We start from the raw sequence: 17,844 nt of genomic DNA on the forward strand, positions 1-17,844 counted from the left end.
CACGCCATCTCATGATACGTAGTACAAAAATAGCCATCTCATAATACAAAATGCTTAGATAATAGCATGTGCAATGACAGTCAGAGATTTCCAAAGGAGGTGTGACTGAGCAAGGCAAAAATAGGGCTGCTGGATGAAATGGGCAAAGTTCAATGTTGTAATAGAAGTTCCAAGTTTTAAAAGCTGCATTCAAAAGTGGTCTCAATGGGGTGTGGACGTCATCAGTCAACGAATTAACCCCCTTATGCGATTTAGGAGAATGCAAACTGGACATATACAGATGTAGCTGAACAGGGCAAAAGAAAGGGGGGGTGCTGGCTTATTTGAGAGATGCTCAATATCATCCACACAGGAGTGAAGGTTTCAAGTGACAAACCTGCAAATTGCAGAGAACTGGTCGAGCATGGTTTCCATAAATCAGATGTCATAAATCAGAGATAAAGCCCACTGCATGCCCTTATGGAGAAAACTGATTGCCCTTGTTTGTGTTTTGGGGTTGTCCTTCAGTCAAGAAGCAAGCCCACACAGCCTGTCCTCCCTCCTTTCTGCCATCTCCCTGGCTGAAGAGAGAGTCTCCTCTCTGTTATGTGCAGATGTGGACAGGAGAGTGGGGTGGGGAGTGGAAATGCAGGTCCATTGGACCCACGGTTCTGCGTTATGTGTGAATGCGGCCATTGTCTTAAGCGTTGACTCCAATGTGGCCTTGTGATCATTTAACACTTTAATATAGGGGGTTCTCAAATTTGGCGCCCATAATACCCAACCACAATGGCTGAAGAGGAGAGCTTCTCCAAGACAGGGCTGAGAGAGATTCCTGCCTGAAACCTTGGAGAAGTAACTGCCAGTCTGTGTAGACAATCCTGAGCTAGATAGACCAAGGGTCTGACAGCAACTTCCTATGTTCCTATGGCTGGCCACAGGGGCTTATGGGAGTTGAAGTCCCACAACATCATTTGAGAGACCCTGCCTTAATTCATGTTTAAAATGTAAAATGCACAGAAAAGCATGACCAACACATTACCAGAGAAAGATCGGGTGATGTATTTTCCAGATCAAAGAGAATTGGCTGGGTCAGGGTGTTTGGGTGTCCAAAGACAAAGAAGGCACTACATTAAAGCACATGCTGTGTGGATTTGCCAAGAAAAACCATTGGGTAGTTGTACAAACGCGATACAAACAGGTGAAAGACTGGATTTAACACGTTTGCTAGGACTGAAAGTTCATTGGCTGTTGGCTCTAAAGGTTCTAGCTTCATTTGACGGAGATGAGTCCTTAGTGGTCATTGGACAAAAACTAGGGTACATATCATATTGGGACATCAATATTGGGACATTCAAACTGCTCAGAACTTTAAAAAAAACCACACATGCTTATCAGCACACACAGCCTAGGGGTGGATGGGGAAGTCAGTTGGCACCTGTTAGCATAGTATCAGCAGGTTTTTGTGTCTGAGAGAAGAGGCCCCTCCTCACATTATGTTCAACACTCGTACGACGAGTGCACAGTGTTCACAGGTGTAGATCCTTACACAAGTACATTCACTCACATGTTATGCTGAATGCACTTCCTTCCTATCCATAACATGCATCGGAAGGCCCTGTGTCCAGGTCCACATTTAAAATGATCATAGGTACAGTCATTCACACATTCAGACAACTGTACACTCGTACAGCATAATGTCTGAATCGGGCTAGAGAGGTGTATGAATGGAGTATGCATGTGTGTTTGCAATGAGAACGGACAGGGAATACCTTGTGTGAGTATTGTCAACAGGTGTATGTGTGTGTGTGAGAGAGCAGACATCTGAACACAGACAAGGTATCGCAGATAAACATGATATATGCAAACTCTGTAGAGCTGCGATGAAGGGCATTTTCAAATCGGATATTACTTCCAGGAAAGAGCCAGAGCCCATGCTGTGTGCGCTATAAACCAAAAATCCCTTTTCAATTCTTATTCTCAGAAATGCTTGTGCCACTCGCTTCCTTGCATATAGTTACTTTGCATGATCCCACCTCTGGGTTTCTAAAGGGCTGAGAGCCAGTCTTGTGGTAGCAAGCAGGACTTGTCCCCTCTACTAAGCAGGGTTCACCTTGGTTTGCATTTGGATGGGTCATTACATGTGGGCACGGTCAGCGGTAAGATGTTATTCTTAGGGGATAAGGTCGTAGGGTCATAGCTCAGTGGTAGAGCATCTGCTCTGAATGCAGAACATTCCGGGCTCACTCCCTGGCATCTAAAGGTAGGGCTGGGAAAGACTCTTGCCTGAAACTTCGGAGAGCTACAGTCAGTCTGGGTAGACAATACTGAGCTAGATGGATCAAGGGTCTGATTTGATACAAGGTAGCTTCCTAGATTCCTAAAGAGCTCTGCACATAACTGTTGGATGGATCAAGAAGGCCCTTATACAAAACTATGGTGCGGACACACCTGGAGGACTGTGTCTAATTCTGGTCACCACATCTAAAAAAAGGACATTGTAGAACTGGAAAAGGTGCAGAAGAGGGCAACCAAAATGATCAGAGCTCTGGAGCACCTTATGAGGCAAGTCTACAACATCTGGGGCTTTTTAGTTAAGAAAAAAGACGACTGCGGGGAGACATGATAGAGGTCTATAAAATCATGCATGGTGTGGAGAAAGCGGATAGAGTGAAATTCTTCTCCCTCTCACATCACACTAGAACCAGGGTTCATCGCATGAAATTGATTGGCAGGAAATTTAGGACCAACAAACTTAAATACTTTTTCAGACAACGCATAATCAACTTGTGGAATTCTCTGCCACAAGATGTGGTATTGGCTACTAGTTTGGATGGCTTTACGAGGGGTTTGGATGAATGGGGCTTGGTTCATGGAGGAGAGGTCTATCAATGGCTACTAGTTGGAGGGCTATAGACCACTTCCAGCCTCAGAATCAGGATGCCTCTGAATACCAGTTGCAGGGGAGTAACAGCAGGAGAGAGGGCATGCCTTCATCTCTTGCCTGTGGGCTCCCCAGAGGCATCTGATGGGCCACTGTGTGAAACAGGATGCTGGACTAGATGGGCCTTGGGCCTGATCCAGCAGAGCTGTTCTTATGAGTTATAGGAGGCCCTTTCACAGGTGATGTTCAATGAGTGTACAGTGTAGACAGGTACAGATCTGTACACAGGCACAGTCATTCACATGTTGCTATTGATACAGATGCAGAAGTACTGTACACTCCCTATCTGTACCATGGATCTGAAGGATCTGTATCCAGGTTCACTTTTTAAACGACCACAGGTACAGTCATTCACACAAACACACGTACTAATGTCGTTTGATCTAAGACCGTAAATAAGCAACTAACAAGCACATATACTAACGTACAGACATCTGTACACTTGTACAGCATAATGTCTGAATCGGGCTGGAGCACGTTTCAAAGAGGACAGGGAACATTTGAAGTAGCTTACCCACATAATTCCAAACCCCACAAGACCTATATTAATCTGCTGGATAGCTGCAGCCTTGCCCATATTTTTACTCAAATCCAGACCAAAGAGATGGTTGTCTGCAAATGGAGCCCAAAAGTTGTATTCTTACCATTCTGGAGTTTTGCTGTGAAGGATGCAAACTCTTTGCAGCAAGAACTGGCTCAAGCAGCTAAAGAGGTGTTCTCTGGCAATGTCGGCAGGGAACTGACTCTCCCCAAATTTATACAAAATGTGGAAAGGGGGAGGTGAAACCAAAAGGAACGCCTCCCTATGTTGTGGCTGAACGCCCGCCAGAAACAAAATCAACACTTCTATGAAAGAGAAATATTTGCTTCTGACTTAGCTGGTATTTGCTTTCTCCATAGATTATTGTGGTAAGAGATTAACTTGTACCGCCTTCAGAAGTAGCCAATAAAGACACTGCTCAGTTAGAACAAGGCTGTAAATCTCCTGAGGCACATGATGGAGTCTGTATCCAGCAAGGGATACAGAACTGGCTAGCCCAGGGGTGGGCAAACTTGGCCCTCCCGCTGTTCTTGAACTACAACTCCCATAGGCCACTACTCCATGACCCTTTCTTTAACAAACGTCTCCCTGTGGTCTTCAGCCTCCGTGTGACTGAAATGGAAGCTGTGTCTAAGAGCACATGATACAGCCACCTGGCTGAAGCTCAGCAGGTCTTGGTGGGGTCAGTGCCTGGATGGGAGACCCATGTAGGGCACCCTTGGGGATGGGGCCTGAGCTCAGTGGTGGAGCATCTGCTTAGCATGCAGGACGTCCCAGGTTCGCTTCCTGGCAGCATCTCCAGGTAGTGCTGGGAGAAACTCCTTTCTGAAGGAACGTGGAAGGAAAGTCGGAAATGGACTGCAGATAGCAGAGCCCAGCAGCCGAGCAGGAGGGAAGGGGGAAGGAGGAAGGAGCTCACCCCTGCCGCCCGCACAGTGGGCTTATAGATTAAAAAGGGGGCACACTGTGACTCTCCCGTCCTCGCCCCCCCTCCCTGCAGCTAGCCGCCGCCACAACCACCACGCCCCATCCCGTCACCAGTGATCTTTAGGGGGCAAAAGGGGACCTTCCCCTTCGCCCGGTTGCCCCACTCCCCGCAGGTACTGCCACTAGGGATGTGCGTTTCATTTCGGATACAAAACGTTTTGTGCCCCAAACAGGCCATTTCGTGTTTTGTTTTGTAGCCAAAACAAAACACCCAATGCTCGAAACAGAAAATTTTGTAGCCAAAACAAAACGTCCCTCTTTTGGATACAAAACGTTTTGTTGTTTCGGCTGTTTTGGAGCTCCGTTTTGCAATCGCAAAAAGTCTTTCTCCTTCAGTCTCCATTTTCAGTTTTGACAGCTGTTTGAATTTCCAGCCGTTCCAGCCTGCAGATTGGCCAGCGAAAGCATGGGCTGATCTGCTGGCAATTGCCTCCTTATTCCTTTTAAGCAAATTTAAGGGTAAATTTTACCCTCATTGGCTAGTGGGGCAGTGTGCATTTCATTGTTGTTGTTTCACACTGTTGTGTGTAGATCAATTGCATTTTGGGCGGGGGGGGGGGATGTGGATGTGCATGACCTTTGGAAATCTGCCTGATTTTTCCCAAAGCTCTGCTGTTGTTAATGTGTGATGTTGGTGTTATTTGGAGTGGATTCGGGGCAGAAAGGGGGATTTGGAGGCAGGAGAGTGGTTCAGGTGGTAGTGCCCCAAGGGGTGCCTGCTGCCACCCAGATTCCAAAGGAATTGGGGAAAGGGCTGATTTTTAAAGAATTTCTGAAGTTGACATGTCTTTGGGACAGATTTGGGGCAGAAAGGGGGCCTGAGGGGGAAAACTGTGGGTTGGGTGGCAGTGCCCCAAGGGGTGCCTGCCACTTGCCCTATTCCAAAGGAATAGGGCAAAGGGCTGGTTTCTTGGGAATTGTTGAAGTTTACGCTTCTTTAAAGTACCCCCCCCCAGGGAATAATGGAGGTTTCAGTAGACACATAACTCCACCTGGGGGGCTCTGGGGTGGCCAGGAGCAAGTGGTGGTGTAGTGCACATAGGGTGCCAACCACCCTCATGGGTTGCTAACCCATGGGGTGCTGGGTTCTGTTGTTTCTGAGGTGTTCTGAGTGTAGATTCTCTGGTAGCATATGAGATTTTCAACAACAAACCATGAATCCACTCTCATATGCTACCAGAGAATCTGAATCTACACTCAAAACATCTCAGAAATAACAGAACCCAGTACTCCATGGGTTAGCAACCCATGGGTGTGGTTGGCACCCTATGTGGTCTACACCACCACTCGCTCTGGGCCACCCTGGTGCCCCCCAAGTACAGTTATGGGGCAGGAATTATGAAGGTCCATCATTCCCTATGGGGAAGAACTTTACAGACGCACAAACTCCATTACATCTTTAAAAATCAGCCCTCTGCCCAATTCCTTTGAAATTTGGATGGTAGTTTCCACCCATTGGGCACTACCACCCACACCCACTAGTTTTTCCCTGATGTCATTTTTAAAAATCCAAAACGTTTCAGATTCGGATTTTGCAATTTCGAACAAAGAACAAAATTGAGGTGTTTCGGATTGGCTGATTTCGAACAAAGAACAAAATGGGGGTGTTTCGTATTCAGGCCAAAAACAAAACAAAACACACAACCCTGTGCTCCCAGTTTTTGGTTGTGTGGAAGCAAGGTAGTAGTAGGAAAACCTGGGCAGAAGTGATTGTGTGGAAGCAAGGTAGGAGGGAAAGCTACCCAGGTTTTCCTCCTACCTTGCTTCCACACAACCAAAAACTGGGAGCACACACAGCTCCCAAACCTAGGTACAACACAGTTTTTGATTTTGTGAATCCCTTTAGCCTTTGAAATATTCTGATATTAATGGATCAAGCCAGTACAGGAGTGGTTAAGCCTGCAGATCAAGCTGATCGCTCCTCAGTCGACAGCAACCTGATTTTCATTTCGCACATAGAAAATAAAGACTGTGTTTCCCATGCTCCCCAAAGAAAAGAAACACAAAATGTTGTGCAGCGACTGATTTATTCCGGTTCTCATAGATGCCAGGAATGGCATGGGTTTTTACATGCTGTTCCAAACAGGGACATAATGAGCTCTGATATTTTCCCCATAGGGATCAATGGGAATTCAAGCAGTTTAATAATTCCGGAATAGCTGGGCAGAAAGCTCTGGAATTTCCCATGGTTTCTCCTGCAAGATGATGGCATGGGGATTGGCTCACTCGTTGATTTTTTAATGATTCTTTTAAAAAAGTTTTTAAAATTGTTTAAAAGGGTCACAACTGTTTTGTTTCAAGGCAGAAAGTAACCAAAATTACTGGAACTGAAGCCCCCACACTCAGCATCATTCAAGCCTCAATTTGGAGGAAAGTGCCCCTTGCCTTTCTATAAAAAGAGTACTACGCCCATTTTTGCACCACAAGTTATAAATCCAGAATGGCTGGGCAGAAAGTACTCAAAATTCATATGGTGGTAGTACGTGAGAGTAGCTTTAAATGTACATACCTACAAGGAGATCAGTACACCTGTTTCTGTTTGAAATGAATTTTTGAAAAACCTTTTGATTCCTCCCCCCAAAATCATTAAAAATTAAGGGGTGGATCGACCTCCTTGCAGCTATGCATGCTTAATGCTACCATCATGTGCTACTTCCATATGAATTTTGAGAACTTTCTGCCCAGCCATTCTGGTTTTATTAAAATAATAGTTTCCCACTGATCCCTTTGAAATTATCCCTTTTGAATCAAATTGGGCACAGCTCCCCTTAGTGGTGGCCTATCTTCATTGCACCCCTTAGCTCATGTGTAGCTCCTTCCCTGTGTACCAACATGGCTTTTCGGGGTTGTTGCTGTCAAAGAACTTATATGTACATGTATCTGGATCGCGAACAGTGTTGCATCCTTGAACATTCACGATGCCACCATATCTGGAAAGAAAGAAGCAGACGTTAGGCAAAGTTCATCTTAACTTGCAATGGACTTTAAAGGAGCTCATAACTGATCATGGAGCTGGGATTAGCAACGGTTATCTTTCCATCTTATTTATGACAGTTCTACCCTGCCCACAGCAAAAGAACCCAACCTTGGGTCTCAAAATATTGTTGGACTACAACTCCCATCATCCCTAGTCACAATGGCCTTCAGTGAATACCCGTCATTGAAAACAGCCTAGACACAAAGTAAGACCGAGCTTTAGTTCATGAGCCAGGCCCACAAATTACAGCCATCAGTACCATTTCAGGGGACAAACACTCGTTGTGATTTTTAACAATGTCCACCCTGCTAGATGGGAAAGATGCGATAGCATCATCGCAGTTGCTGTTTTCTGTGTGTTATCAGCCCTTCATCCCTACCCTCAAATGATTAGGATAAGATTGTAGTCGTTTTTGCACAGCAATGAAGTATTCCTCAGAAGAGGAAAGGGTTGGGGACAGAGTAACAATGAACTCTTGTTACTCTTGAGTAATCTTTGGAGAACATGCCTGCCATTTTTTATTTCCATTCCCCTGACACCATCAATAAATTTTTCTAGTAATTTTTCGTTTTTAAAACTTTGAAAAGCTTTTAAAACACCCTAGCAAATCTGGCCGCTGCTGGACAAGGGAAGTCTAAGACGCTGGAAGCTAGAAGTCTTGCAATACTATCACCTCATTTCCATCTCCAGGGGTGTAACTTAGGAACGTAGGAAGCTGCCATATACTGAGTCAGACCCTTGGTCTATCTAGCTCAGTATTGTCTACCCAGACTGGCAGCGGTTTCTCCAAGGCTGCAAGCAGGAATCTCTCTCAGCCCTATCTTGGAGATGCTGCCAGGGAGGGAACTTGAAACTTTCAGTCACAGTCTTTATTTCGGTCTCTGACCAATAAACAGAAAACAAACAACAACTCAAACAATCAGCAATTGCAAACTACATTTCCATCATGTGATAGATAGAGCTACTAACATTTAAGACTATGGAGGTAAAACGGAGTATAAATTATAAACTAGAAGAGGGAGTAACATAATATAAACTATATTAGCAGAGAAACCAGATTCTATATTTATCGCCAAGCAGAAATAGATCTCAAAGATATTTGCCATTTTGATGGGCTCTAACCGAATTTTATTTGCAATAAGACAAAACTTAGCAACATTGTAAGACTTAACTTCGTTCTGAACTGCTAAAAGAAAATCCAGGCTTTACTGATAAAAGCTATCAGTAAAGCCTGGATATAAGATAACGTCTGAAGAAATAAGCTTAGGTCAGATATCCTGATAATATTGACAGTACAAGAGTACGTGCACTGTCGTTTTGAAACTTTAAACCTTCTGCTCTTCCCAGAGCGGCTCCATCCCCTGAAGGGAATATCTTGCAGTGCTCACACATCAAGTCTCCCTTTCAAATGCAACCAGGGCAGACCCTGCTTAGCTAAGGTCATGCTTGATACCACAAGACCAGCTCTCCTCTCCATGGTGATAGTACCGACCACCCCAGCCGGCTCCTGTTCTCTCCTCCCAAGGCCACCTAACCAAAGTAACTGGGAATTATTCCTTCTCTTTACATTCTCTTGGAGATGCTGCCAGGGAGGGAACTTGGAACCTAGACGCTCTTCCCAGAGCGGCTCCATCACCTGAGGGGAATCTCTTACAGTGCTCACACATCAAGTCTCCCATTCAAATGCAACCAGGGTGGACCCTGCTTAGCTATGGGGACAAGTCATGCTTGCTACCACAAGACCAGCTCTCTCCTATCAGCAGAGCACCTCCTGCAGGGTGGGGGCCAGATGGGGAGGACGAAGAAGACACAGGTAGCAGAGGATGGGTTGAGGGCTTAATCGGAATATAGGAGGGCATAGGCTTAACCCGGAGGGGCAGGAGGTGTGTAGCCCATGAAGAGCTATATAAGGAGCCAGTCAGGGATGAGGAGGTGGCTGGTGGAGTTTCCGGGGGGCCCAGGAGAGGGGCCGACCCAAGGACCCACAAGTAGCCAGAGTAATGGAGGAGCAAGAGGTGTTATGAGCACCCCCAAATATTAATACATATATAGAATATGGGCCTGTCTGATTTCATGTTATATTAAGAAATGAAATGATACCTGGACTCGAGGTGAACTGGCACCCAGGTCAAATGCTCTCTGGAGCAGGAAACAATCTAGCATTGTATTGTAAAAATGGGTGCTCAAGAAAACACAAAAGCCAGGCCTGAATGCTGAATGCTACTCATATGCTAAAAATGTGACTCAGACTGCTCTCCTGTTGCAAGAAACCTTTGTGAATCGTTGTCAATAATGGCTCTGCTATGCCCAAGGGGGATATCTCAATTGCTCTCTATAGAGGTTCAACAGAGATCTGCCTGTAGACTTTGAATCTTACCTCACTGATGCTACAAATGTATTGAACGTCTCAAACACCTTTTCATGTTACCTTAATATAATTACACACTAGATAAGAGGTACACAAGAAATAATGTAATTGCTGTCTCACAACTAATTTTCTCACTAACTCCTGAGACTTTTAACACCTATTGGGGGAAGATGCAATTTGCAGCATCCGAGATGCAGATATGCTGTGGGAAATGTCCCCCCCCCCCTTCTGAGCACACAGTATACAGAAGATGGGATGGAGAACTCGCTGGACTGGCCAATATCCTGAATAATTAAGACATTGTCCAAAAGGTAACAGCTTTGTCACCCCTTCTGGGGAACCCAGGAAAAAGATGAGATTTGAATAGATCTATGAGAGATCAAAGAGAAATACACTATAAGAGAGTGGCTATTGGACAGAGAGTTAGCTATCTTGTGCCTACAACAAGGTTTGCTCACAGCAGCAGTTCTGTGCCTAAGGGCAATCTGCTCACACACCCAGAGTTTGCTGCCAAACCACCAGGCAACAAGCAGGAACTCTGCCCATGGTCAGAGGCTGTCTGTGACTTCTACTGCGCAGTGAGAAAGTCAAGACTCCCCAGCCATGGTGATCTGAGCAACCGCACAGCTCCTGTCTCCGCCAAGTGCCTCACTCCTTCAGCTGAAAGCTCCTTCAGGCTTTCAAGTCTCTGGTCCTGGGTAAATATGCTGCTCCTACAAGCCTGGAACCCCCTCATCCCTTCCCCTTCCCCTGCTCCCTTCTCCCCCCCCCACTTTTCCTCTACTAATCTCCCCAAAACATGCCAGCCCTAAGCCTTCCTCCCCCCCCCCCTTTTTCTGCCTGTATCTGAATTGTATTAGTCTCTAGGAAGATTTAATTGCACACACAAATGTTAGTTAGGAACACTGGGGAATATTGGTGATGAACAGGATGTTCTGTTTAAAATACTGTTAGTCATATTGATAGAGTGTTCTGCTTCATGCTTTGCTAGATTATGTTGTTAGTCTTTTACACTCAATAAAGCCCATTGAATCTTTGAGTGGTTTGATCTCCTTTCTTCCTTGCGTCCAGATCACACATGGTCACTAATATAAAAGAACTTGGTCCAGACCTATTTTGTATACTAGCTAATGAGCATATTTAGTATATAAATCAGGCCTGGTCTGTAACAGAGGGTGAAGCCCAATCCCCTCCCCATCTCACTCTGAGGCCAGAGCAAGGCCTGTTGAACTCTGTCAGGCTAAGTCGGGGGTGTGTGCAAGGGGGCATCTGACCAGACAAGAACTGCATAGGTAGATATACAAGGTCTAGCACCAGGGTTGTTCAAATGCTAGCCTCCTAATGGAGGCACAGAAGCCTCCGCCTTCCTGTAGAGACTTCCCTTTCCATTATCATTCGCTTTGCCTTCCATGCAAGGAGAGACGTTGCTCTCACTTTGCGCGAGACACTTCCACAATGCCAAGCCGAGCTTTTTGCCTACCTGGAGCAGCAGGAGATATTATCTGTAGAACAGTCGCATTTCATGCAATGCTCTGTATTCCACGTAGATCCAAATGGATGCTTGGTTTTATCGTAAGGATCAGTACACTCAGTTGCAGCCACAAATTTACCTGGGGAGGAAAATCAGTTTAATCTCCCCCAATTACAATACCCAGAATTCCCCTGTGAAAGCCATGACACATAAAGAAAAATATTAATTTTAGAAATTGGTAGTATCTCTATATTGCCATGTGCATTCATTTTCAGAATGAATGGAAATGAAGATTTCCATTCTTGCATGCAATACTTCAAAGCTTGCATACAGAAGGTTCCAAGTTCCCTCCCTGGCAGCATCTCCAACATAGGGGCCGAGAGAGACTCTGGCCTGCAACCTTGGAGAAGCTGCTGCCAGTCTGTGTAGACAATACTGAGCTAGATGGACCAAGAATCTGACTGGGTAGAAGGCAGCTTCCTGTGTTTCTATGTAAGATGAAAGTAGGTCTGCCATTTATTCAATATAATATATCACAGAGTTTGGTTCCTTATCCAAGATGTGGTTTTTCTTTGTAGAGAAATTTGATGTTGATTGTTTTGTGTAGACAATGGGTGCATTAATTTTGTTACTGCTCTTACTGTTAGTTTTCTTAGACTTGTGGCTATTTATCTTTCAGAGTGGAGAAGGGGAAGAGTGGTGGTGGAAAGAACTCAGGCAGAGGAATACAGATTGTAATGAGAATCATTGTAATTGTTTTGTTTGATTTGGTCTTCTTTTTATTTTATTTCTTTCTTTCTTTTCTCCCTACCTCTTTTTATCCTTCCCTTTTTCCTTTCTATTTTTTCTTATGTTTTTTTCTGTTTATACCATAGATAAAATCATTAAAATATTTTTTTAAGGGGGAAAAAGAAAGTAGGTCTGATTTTGATCCATTTCCATTTGTTCCAAAATGAATGCCACGCAGCGTGAATCAAACAAATGGCAGCAAACGCCATTCAACATTTTTTTGAATCCACATTTATTGCCATTCATTTCTGAGTCTTGTTTTTACCTAAAACAGGGGTTCCCAACCGTGGTCCTCCAGATGTTGCTCAACTACAACTTCTGGGAGCTGTAGTCCAGCAGCATCTGGAGGACCACAGGTTGGGAACGCCTGACCTAAAATAAACACTCCCTGACATCCCCACTAACTGTGAGACCACATGAGAGAAAGAAGTATCCCTGCTATGGAGAGCTTCCTGAGCACTGCTGTATCTATCCATCACACAAAGTAGGTGAGATGTGCACCTCTTGGAAATATGTCCCTGAGAATCATGATGCCGTAAGGGGTGTTATTTCTGGGTGATGCTGAGCACTTCTGGGGAATGACTGTGAAAATGACCACTGCCTTGTGCAACAGACAAGTAGTGCTCAGGAACTTCTTTGCCGTGGTGACGCTTCTTCAGACACATTGTTATTGAGCATGTCAGTCACTAAGGCTGTTCACATGAACATTTGGAGGTGGGTTGGAGGGCAAGAGATTTTCCACCTTATTTGCAGCACATGAGCAGAATCTCCTTTTGGGTCCACCAACCCAGAAAACAGACTAGCAAGGTAGCCGCTGAGTCTGTTGTGGAAATCAGCAGCTGCAAGCCCCGGCTCTCCATGGAAAGTCCTCCAAAGCCCTGCATGCCTTCCCAGCATGCTTTGCAGTGCACTGTCAGCAGACTGGAACACTGACTGCCTTTCATTCAACACAAAGGAACAAGAGGCAGACCCAGACCTGCCAAAGCTGCTCCCAACTCAGAACCATAGAGCGTGCTTTGCAAGACGGCAAAGCCCCTGTAGCCACAGCTCTCTATGGTTTCCATGCAGAGGAGTGCATGCTAGGTCCCAGGGACTGGGCAGAAGAGGCATGAAGGTTCTCATAATGAGAGTCAAGGTCGGAGAGAGCTCCTCTCCTCCTACCTTCATTAAAAAGCTAGGTATGAAAGCTGGGTACATAGGAACATAGGAAGCTGCCATATATTGAGTCAGACCATTGGTCTATCTAGCTCAGTAATGTCTTCACAGACTGGCAGCGGCTTCTCCAAGGTTGCAGGCAGGAATCTCTCTCAGCCCTATTTTGGAGAAGCCAGGGAGGGAACTTGAAACCTTCTGCTCTTCCCAGAGCAGCTTCATCCCGAGGGGAATATCTTGCAGGGCTCACACATCAAGTCTCCCATTCATATGCAACCAGGGCAGACCCTGCTTAGCTAAGGGGACAAGTCATGCTTGCTACCACAAGCCCAGCTCTCCTCTCCTGCCTTGAGCAGCCTGGGCTGGAGGGATTTGCATGGGTTCTGATAATCATGCAAATCTGGGTACGTCACCTCCTACCCTGATTGAACCAGCCTACTGTATCTTATTTTAAACAAGAAGAACTTGCCTGGAGCTCCACCATTAATCATGTTACAGGGAATAGGTGTAAAAATGGCTTCCTCAAGGGGGCAGCTGCATATCGGAGCTCAGGCTAGAAGCATCTTGTTGCAAGTAGGGAACAGTGTTTACTTGTTTGTAAAAGGGGGGGAACAATACAAATAAGCATTAAATGAAAAAAGTTAAATGAATAAAAATGAAAAAAAGAAGAGGAAAATAAAAAACAAAAAAACACAATGGTTATATTTGCAATGCCAGTCTACCAGAATATTTTTTTTCCTAGCATTTTCTAAGCATGAACTGATTCGCCATCCAAACTAATAGGTGGTTTGATAGAAATTACCATTTTTAAACTCTGCTCTGAGTGAGGAGTAAAAGCAGAATCCATGGCACAAGGCCCAGGTGATGCACAAGACTGTCAGGTTCAGCAGAACTTTCTGAAATAGATAGACAAAGAAAACACATCGGCCAAACTTTAGAGTCCATTCAGAATGTCCCACTGGCCCCATCCTCATGTTATGCAAAACCAGAGTTGATGGGGCCTCAGGCTGAAATTTTTGTATGTCTGAATATGTGCAACTGCAGTTTGGACCCAAAAGCGACCCAAGGTTTCTCTCCCGAAATTCCGATTCGTTTTCAGTTTGTAGTGCATGTTATGGACGCCAGAAGTATGTGAAATATAGGCCTGTGTCTGATTTCATTTTATATTAAGAAATGAAATGGTACCTGAACTTAAGGTGAATTGGCATACTAGATTTCCCTGCTCTGTGAAGGGAGGAGGTGATCCAGCATTGTGTTGTTAAAATGGATATGCAAGAAACACAAAAGCCAGGCCTGAATGCTGAATGACACTCATATGCAAAAATGCAACTGACTACCAAGTGTCTGTGGAAGGAGCCAGGGGGCTGATTCCCCCCCCCTTTCCTGTTACAAGAAGTCAGTGTTAAATCCTTGTCAGTGATTAACTGGATTGTTCTCCATGGAAGTTCAACATAGCCAAATGCATACAGAGATCCGTCTGTAGACTTTAATCTCACCTCACTGATGCTACAAATGCATTGGACGTCTGACACATATATGTTCTTTCAATTACAAGAAAAACACTAGATAGAGATATACAAGAAATAATGTAATGGCTGTCTCACACCAAATAAGATCAATTCTCTTACTAACTCCTCTGAATATAAACACCTTTTGGGGGAAGATGCAATTTGCAGCTCTAAGATGCAGATTCCCCCCCCCCCCCCGCCTTCTCAGCACAGAGTTTACAGAAGATGAGATTCAGAGATCTCTCTCTGGACTGGCCAATATCCTGAATAATTAAGACTTTGTTCAGAGGGTAGCAGCAAGTTGTCACCTTTTTGGACACCAAGGAAAAGATGAGATCTATGAGAGATCAAAGAGTATAAGAATGAGGCTTTTAGACAGAGAGTTTAGCAATCTTTTGCCTACAGCAAAAGCCGCTCACGAGGATCCCAGAGTTTTGCTGCTACGCCGCAGGGCAAAGCAGGAACTCTGTCCATGAACAGGAACTGCCTCCTACAAGCTATCTTGAGCCTACAACAAGATTTGCTCACAGCAATGCCTGAGTTTTGCTGCCCAAGCTGCCTGATCTGAGTACTGCAACAACTCCTGTCTCCGCCAAAGACCTCAGCTGAAAAGATCTCCACTCAAGTCTCTGGTCCTGGGTAAATATGCTGCTCCTTTACAAGCCTTGGGTCCCTCCATCCTTTCCCCCTCCTTCTCTCCCCCCCACTTCTTTTTCCTCTACTAATCTCCCCAAACCATGCCAGCCCTCAGCCTCTCTCAACCCCCCCCTTTCCGCCTGTATCTCAATTGTATTAGGCTCTAGGAAGATTTAATTGCACACACATATGTTAGTTAGGCACACGGGTGAATATTGGTACTGGTTAGGATGTTCTGTTTAAATACTGTTGCTAATATTGATAGAGGGTTCTGCTTTCTGCTTTGCTAGATTATGTTGTTATTCTTTTTATACTCAATAAAGCCCATTGAATCTTTGAGTGGTTTGATCTCCTTTCTTCCTTGCGTCCAGATCACACATGGTCACTAATATAAAAGAACTTGGTCACGTTGGTGACACTATTTAGGAGCCAGACCTATTTTGTATACTAGCCAATGAGCATATTTAGTATATAAATCAGGCCTGGTCTGTAACATGCATTTTGCCACCACTATCCGAAGTTTGGCAGTGCCAGTGTTATGTGCAAATGCTGCACTGCAGTCCCACTCTGCTGAAACCGAAGTTGAGGGAGGAAGCTCCTCCCTCCCTCCAGCTGCAATTGGATGCCGGGGTTGTCCTTCAAAAAAGGGGGGGTGAGAAATCCCACAGTGACTACAGCAAACAAATACACAGATAATATAAAGCAGCCAAACAATGAAAATGTATATTAACAAATAATGAACCAATAATTGAATAATTAATAACACTAAGGAACAATAAATCATTAATGCAAGCTAAACAATTCAACAAGAATAATAATATATACAATAATACTCACGCCATCTCCTGATACATAATACAAAAACAGCTATCTCATAATACAAAATGCATAGATAATAGCATGTGCAATGACAGTCAGAGATTACCAAAGGAGGTATGACTGAGCAAGGCAAAAATAGGGCTGCTGGATGAAATGGGCAAAGTTCAATGTTGTAATAGAAGTTCCAAATTTTAAAAGCTGCATTCAAACGTGGTCTCAATGGGGTGTGGACGTCATCAGTCAACGAATTAACCTGCTTATGCCCTCATGCATGGTGTGGAGAAAGCGGATAGAGTGAAATTCTTCTCTCTCACACATCACGCTAGAACCTGGGGTCATCCCATGAAATTGATTGGCAGGAAATTTAGGACCAACAAACTTAAGTACTTTTTCACACAACGCATAATCAACTTGTGGAATTCTCTGCCACAAGATGTGGTGTTGGCTACTAGTTTGGATGGCTTTACGAGGGGTTTGGATAAATGGGGTTTGGTTCATGGAGGAGAGGTCTATCAATGGCTACTAGTTGGATGGCTATAGACCACTTCCAGCCTCAGAGAAACGATGCCTCTCAATACCAGTTGCAGGGGAGCAACAGCAGGAGAGAGGGCGTGCCCTCACCTCTTGCCTGTGGGCTCCCCAGAGGCATCTGATGGGCCACTGTGTGAAGCAGGATGCTGGACTAGATGGGCCTTGGGCTGTTCTTATGAGTTATAGGAGGCCCTTTCACAGGTGATGTTCAATGAGTGTACAGTGTAGACAGGTACAGATCTGTACACAGGCACAGTCATTCACATGTTGCATTGGATACAGATGCAGAAGTACACTCCCTATCTGTACCATGGATCTGAAGGATCTGTATCCAGGTTCACTTTTTAAACGACCACAGGTACAGTCATTCACAAAACACACACATATTAATGTACAGACATCTGTACAGTATAATGTCTGAATCGGGCTGGAGCAGGTTTCAAAGAGGACAGGGAACATTTGAAGTAGCTTACCCACATAATTCCAAACCCCACAGGACCTATATTAATCTGCTGGATAGCTGCAGCCTTGCCCATATTTTTAGTCAAATCCAGACCAAAGAGATGGTTGTCTGCAAATGGAGCCCAAAAGTTGTGTTCTTACCATCCTGGAGTTTTGCTGTGAAGGATGCAAACTCTTTGCAGCAAGAACTGGCTCAAGCAGCTAAAGAGGTGTTCTCTGGCAACGTCGGCAGGGAATTGACTCTCCCCAAATTTATACAAAATGTGGAAAGGGGGAGGTGAAACCAAAAGGAACGCCTCCCGATGTGGCTGAACGCCCGCCAGAAACAAAATCAACACTTCTATGAAAAAAAAATATTTGTTTCTGACTTAGCTGGTATTTGCTTTCTCCATAGATTCTTGTAGTAAGAGGCTAACTTTTACAGCCTTCAGAAGTAGCCAATAAAGACACACCTCAGTTAGAACAGGGCTGTAAATCTCCTGAGGCACATGATGGAGTCTGTATCCAGCAAGGGATACAGAACTGGCTAGTCCAGGGGTGGGCAAACTTGGCCCTCCCGCTGTTCTTGAACTACAACTCCCATCAGCCCACTACTCCATGACCCTTTCTTCAACAAACGTCTCCCTGTGGTCTTCAGCCTCCGTGTGACTGATATGGAACCTGAATATGTGTACAGTGTC

The 17,844-nt window shown here is 44.8% G+C and overlaps 1 protein-coding gene across 2 annotated transcripts; it reads right to left on the reverse strand.

Annotated features, from left to right (window-relative positions):
• Window positions 1-135: 135 nt before the first annotated feature.
• On the reverse strand, window positions 136-17,391 carry LOC128333857 (small serum protein 5-like). 2 transcript variants are annotated; one of them, XM_053269891.1, is made up of 4 exons: window positions 17,306-17,391; window positions 14,011-14,104; window positions 11,277-11,406; window positions 6,460-7,381 (listed from the first exon to the last, which is right to left on the reverse strand). In XM_053269891.1, exons 1-4 carry the CDS (start codon window positions 17,306-17,308, stop codon window positions 7,249-7,251), a joined length of 360 nt encoding a protein of 119 aa, XP_053125866.1. In that variant the 5' UTR covers window positions 17,309-17,391; the 3' UTR covers window positions 6,460-7,248. The 2 variants fall into 2 exon arrangements, 1 of the variants encoding a protein (XP_053125866.1); XR_008311091.1 differs by lacking the exons at window positions 6,460-7,381; window positions 11,277-11,406; window positions 14,011-14,104 and adding an exon at window positions 136-376 and having other exon boundaries at window positions 17,306-17,381.
• Between the last annotated feature and the right edge of the window lie 453 nt (window positions 17,392-17,844).

This window comes from Hemicordylus capensis, chromosome 8, assembly GCF_027244095.1.
Source record: "Hemicordylus capensis ecotype Gifberg chromosome 8, rHemCap1.1.pri, whole genome shotgun sequence".
NCBI lineage: Eukaryota > Metazoa > Chordata > Lepidosauria > Squamata > Cordylidae > Hemicordylus > Hemicordylus capensis.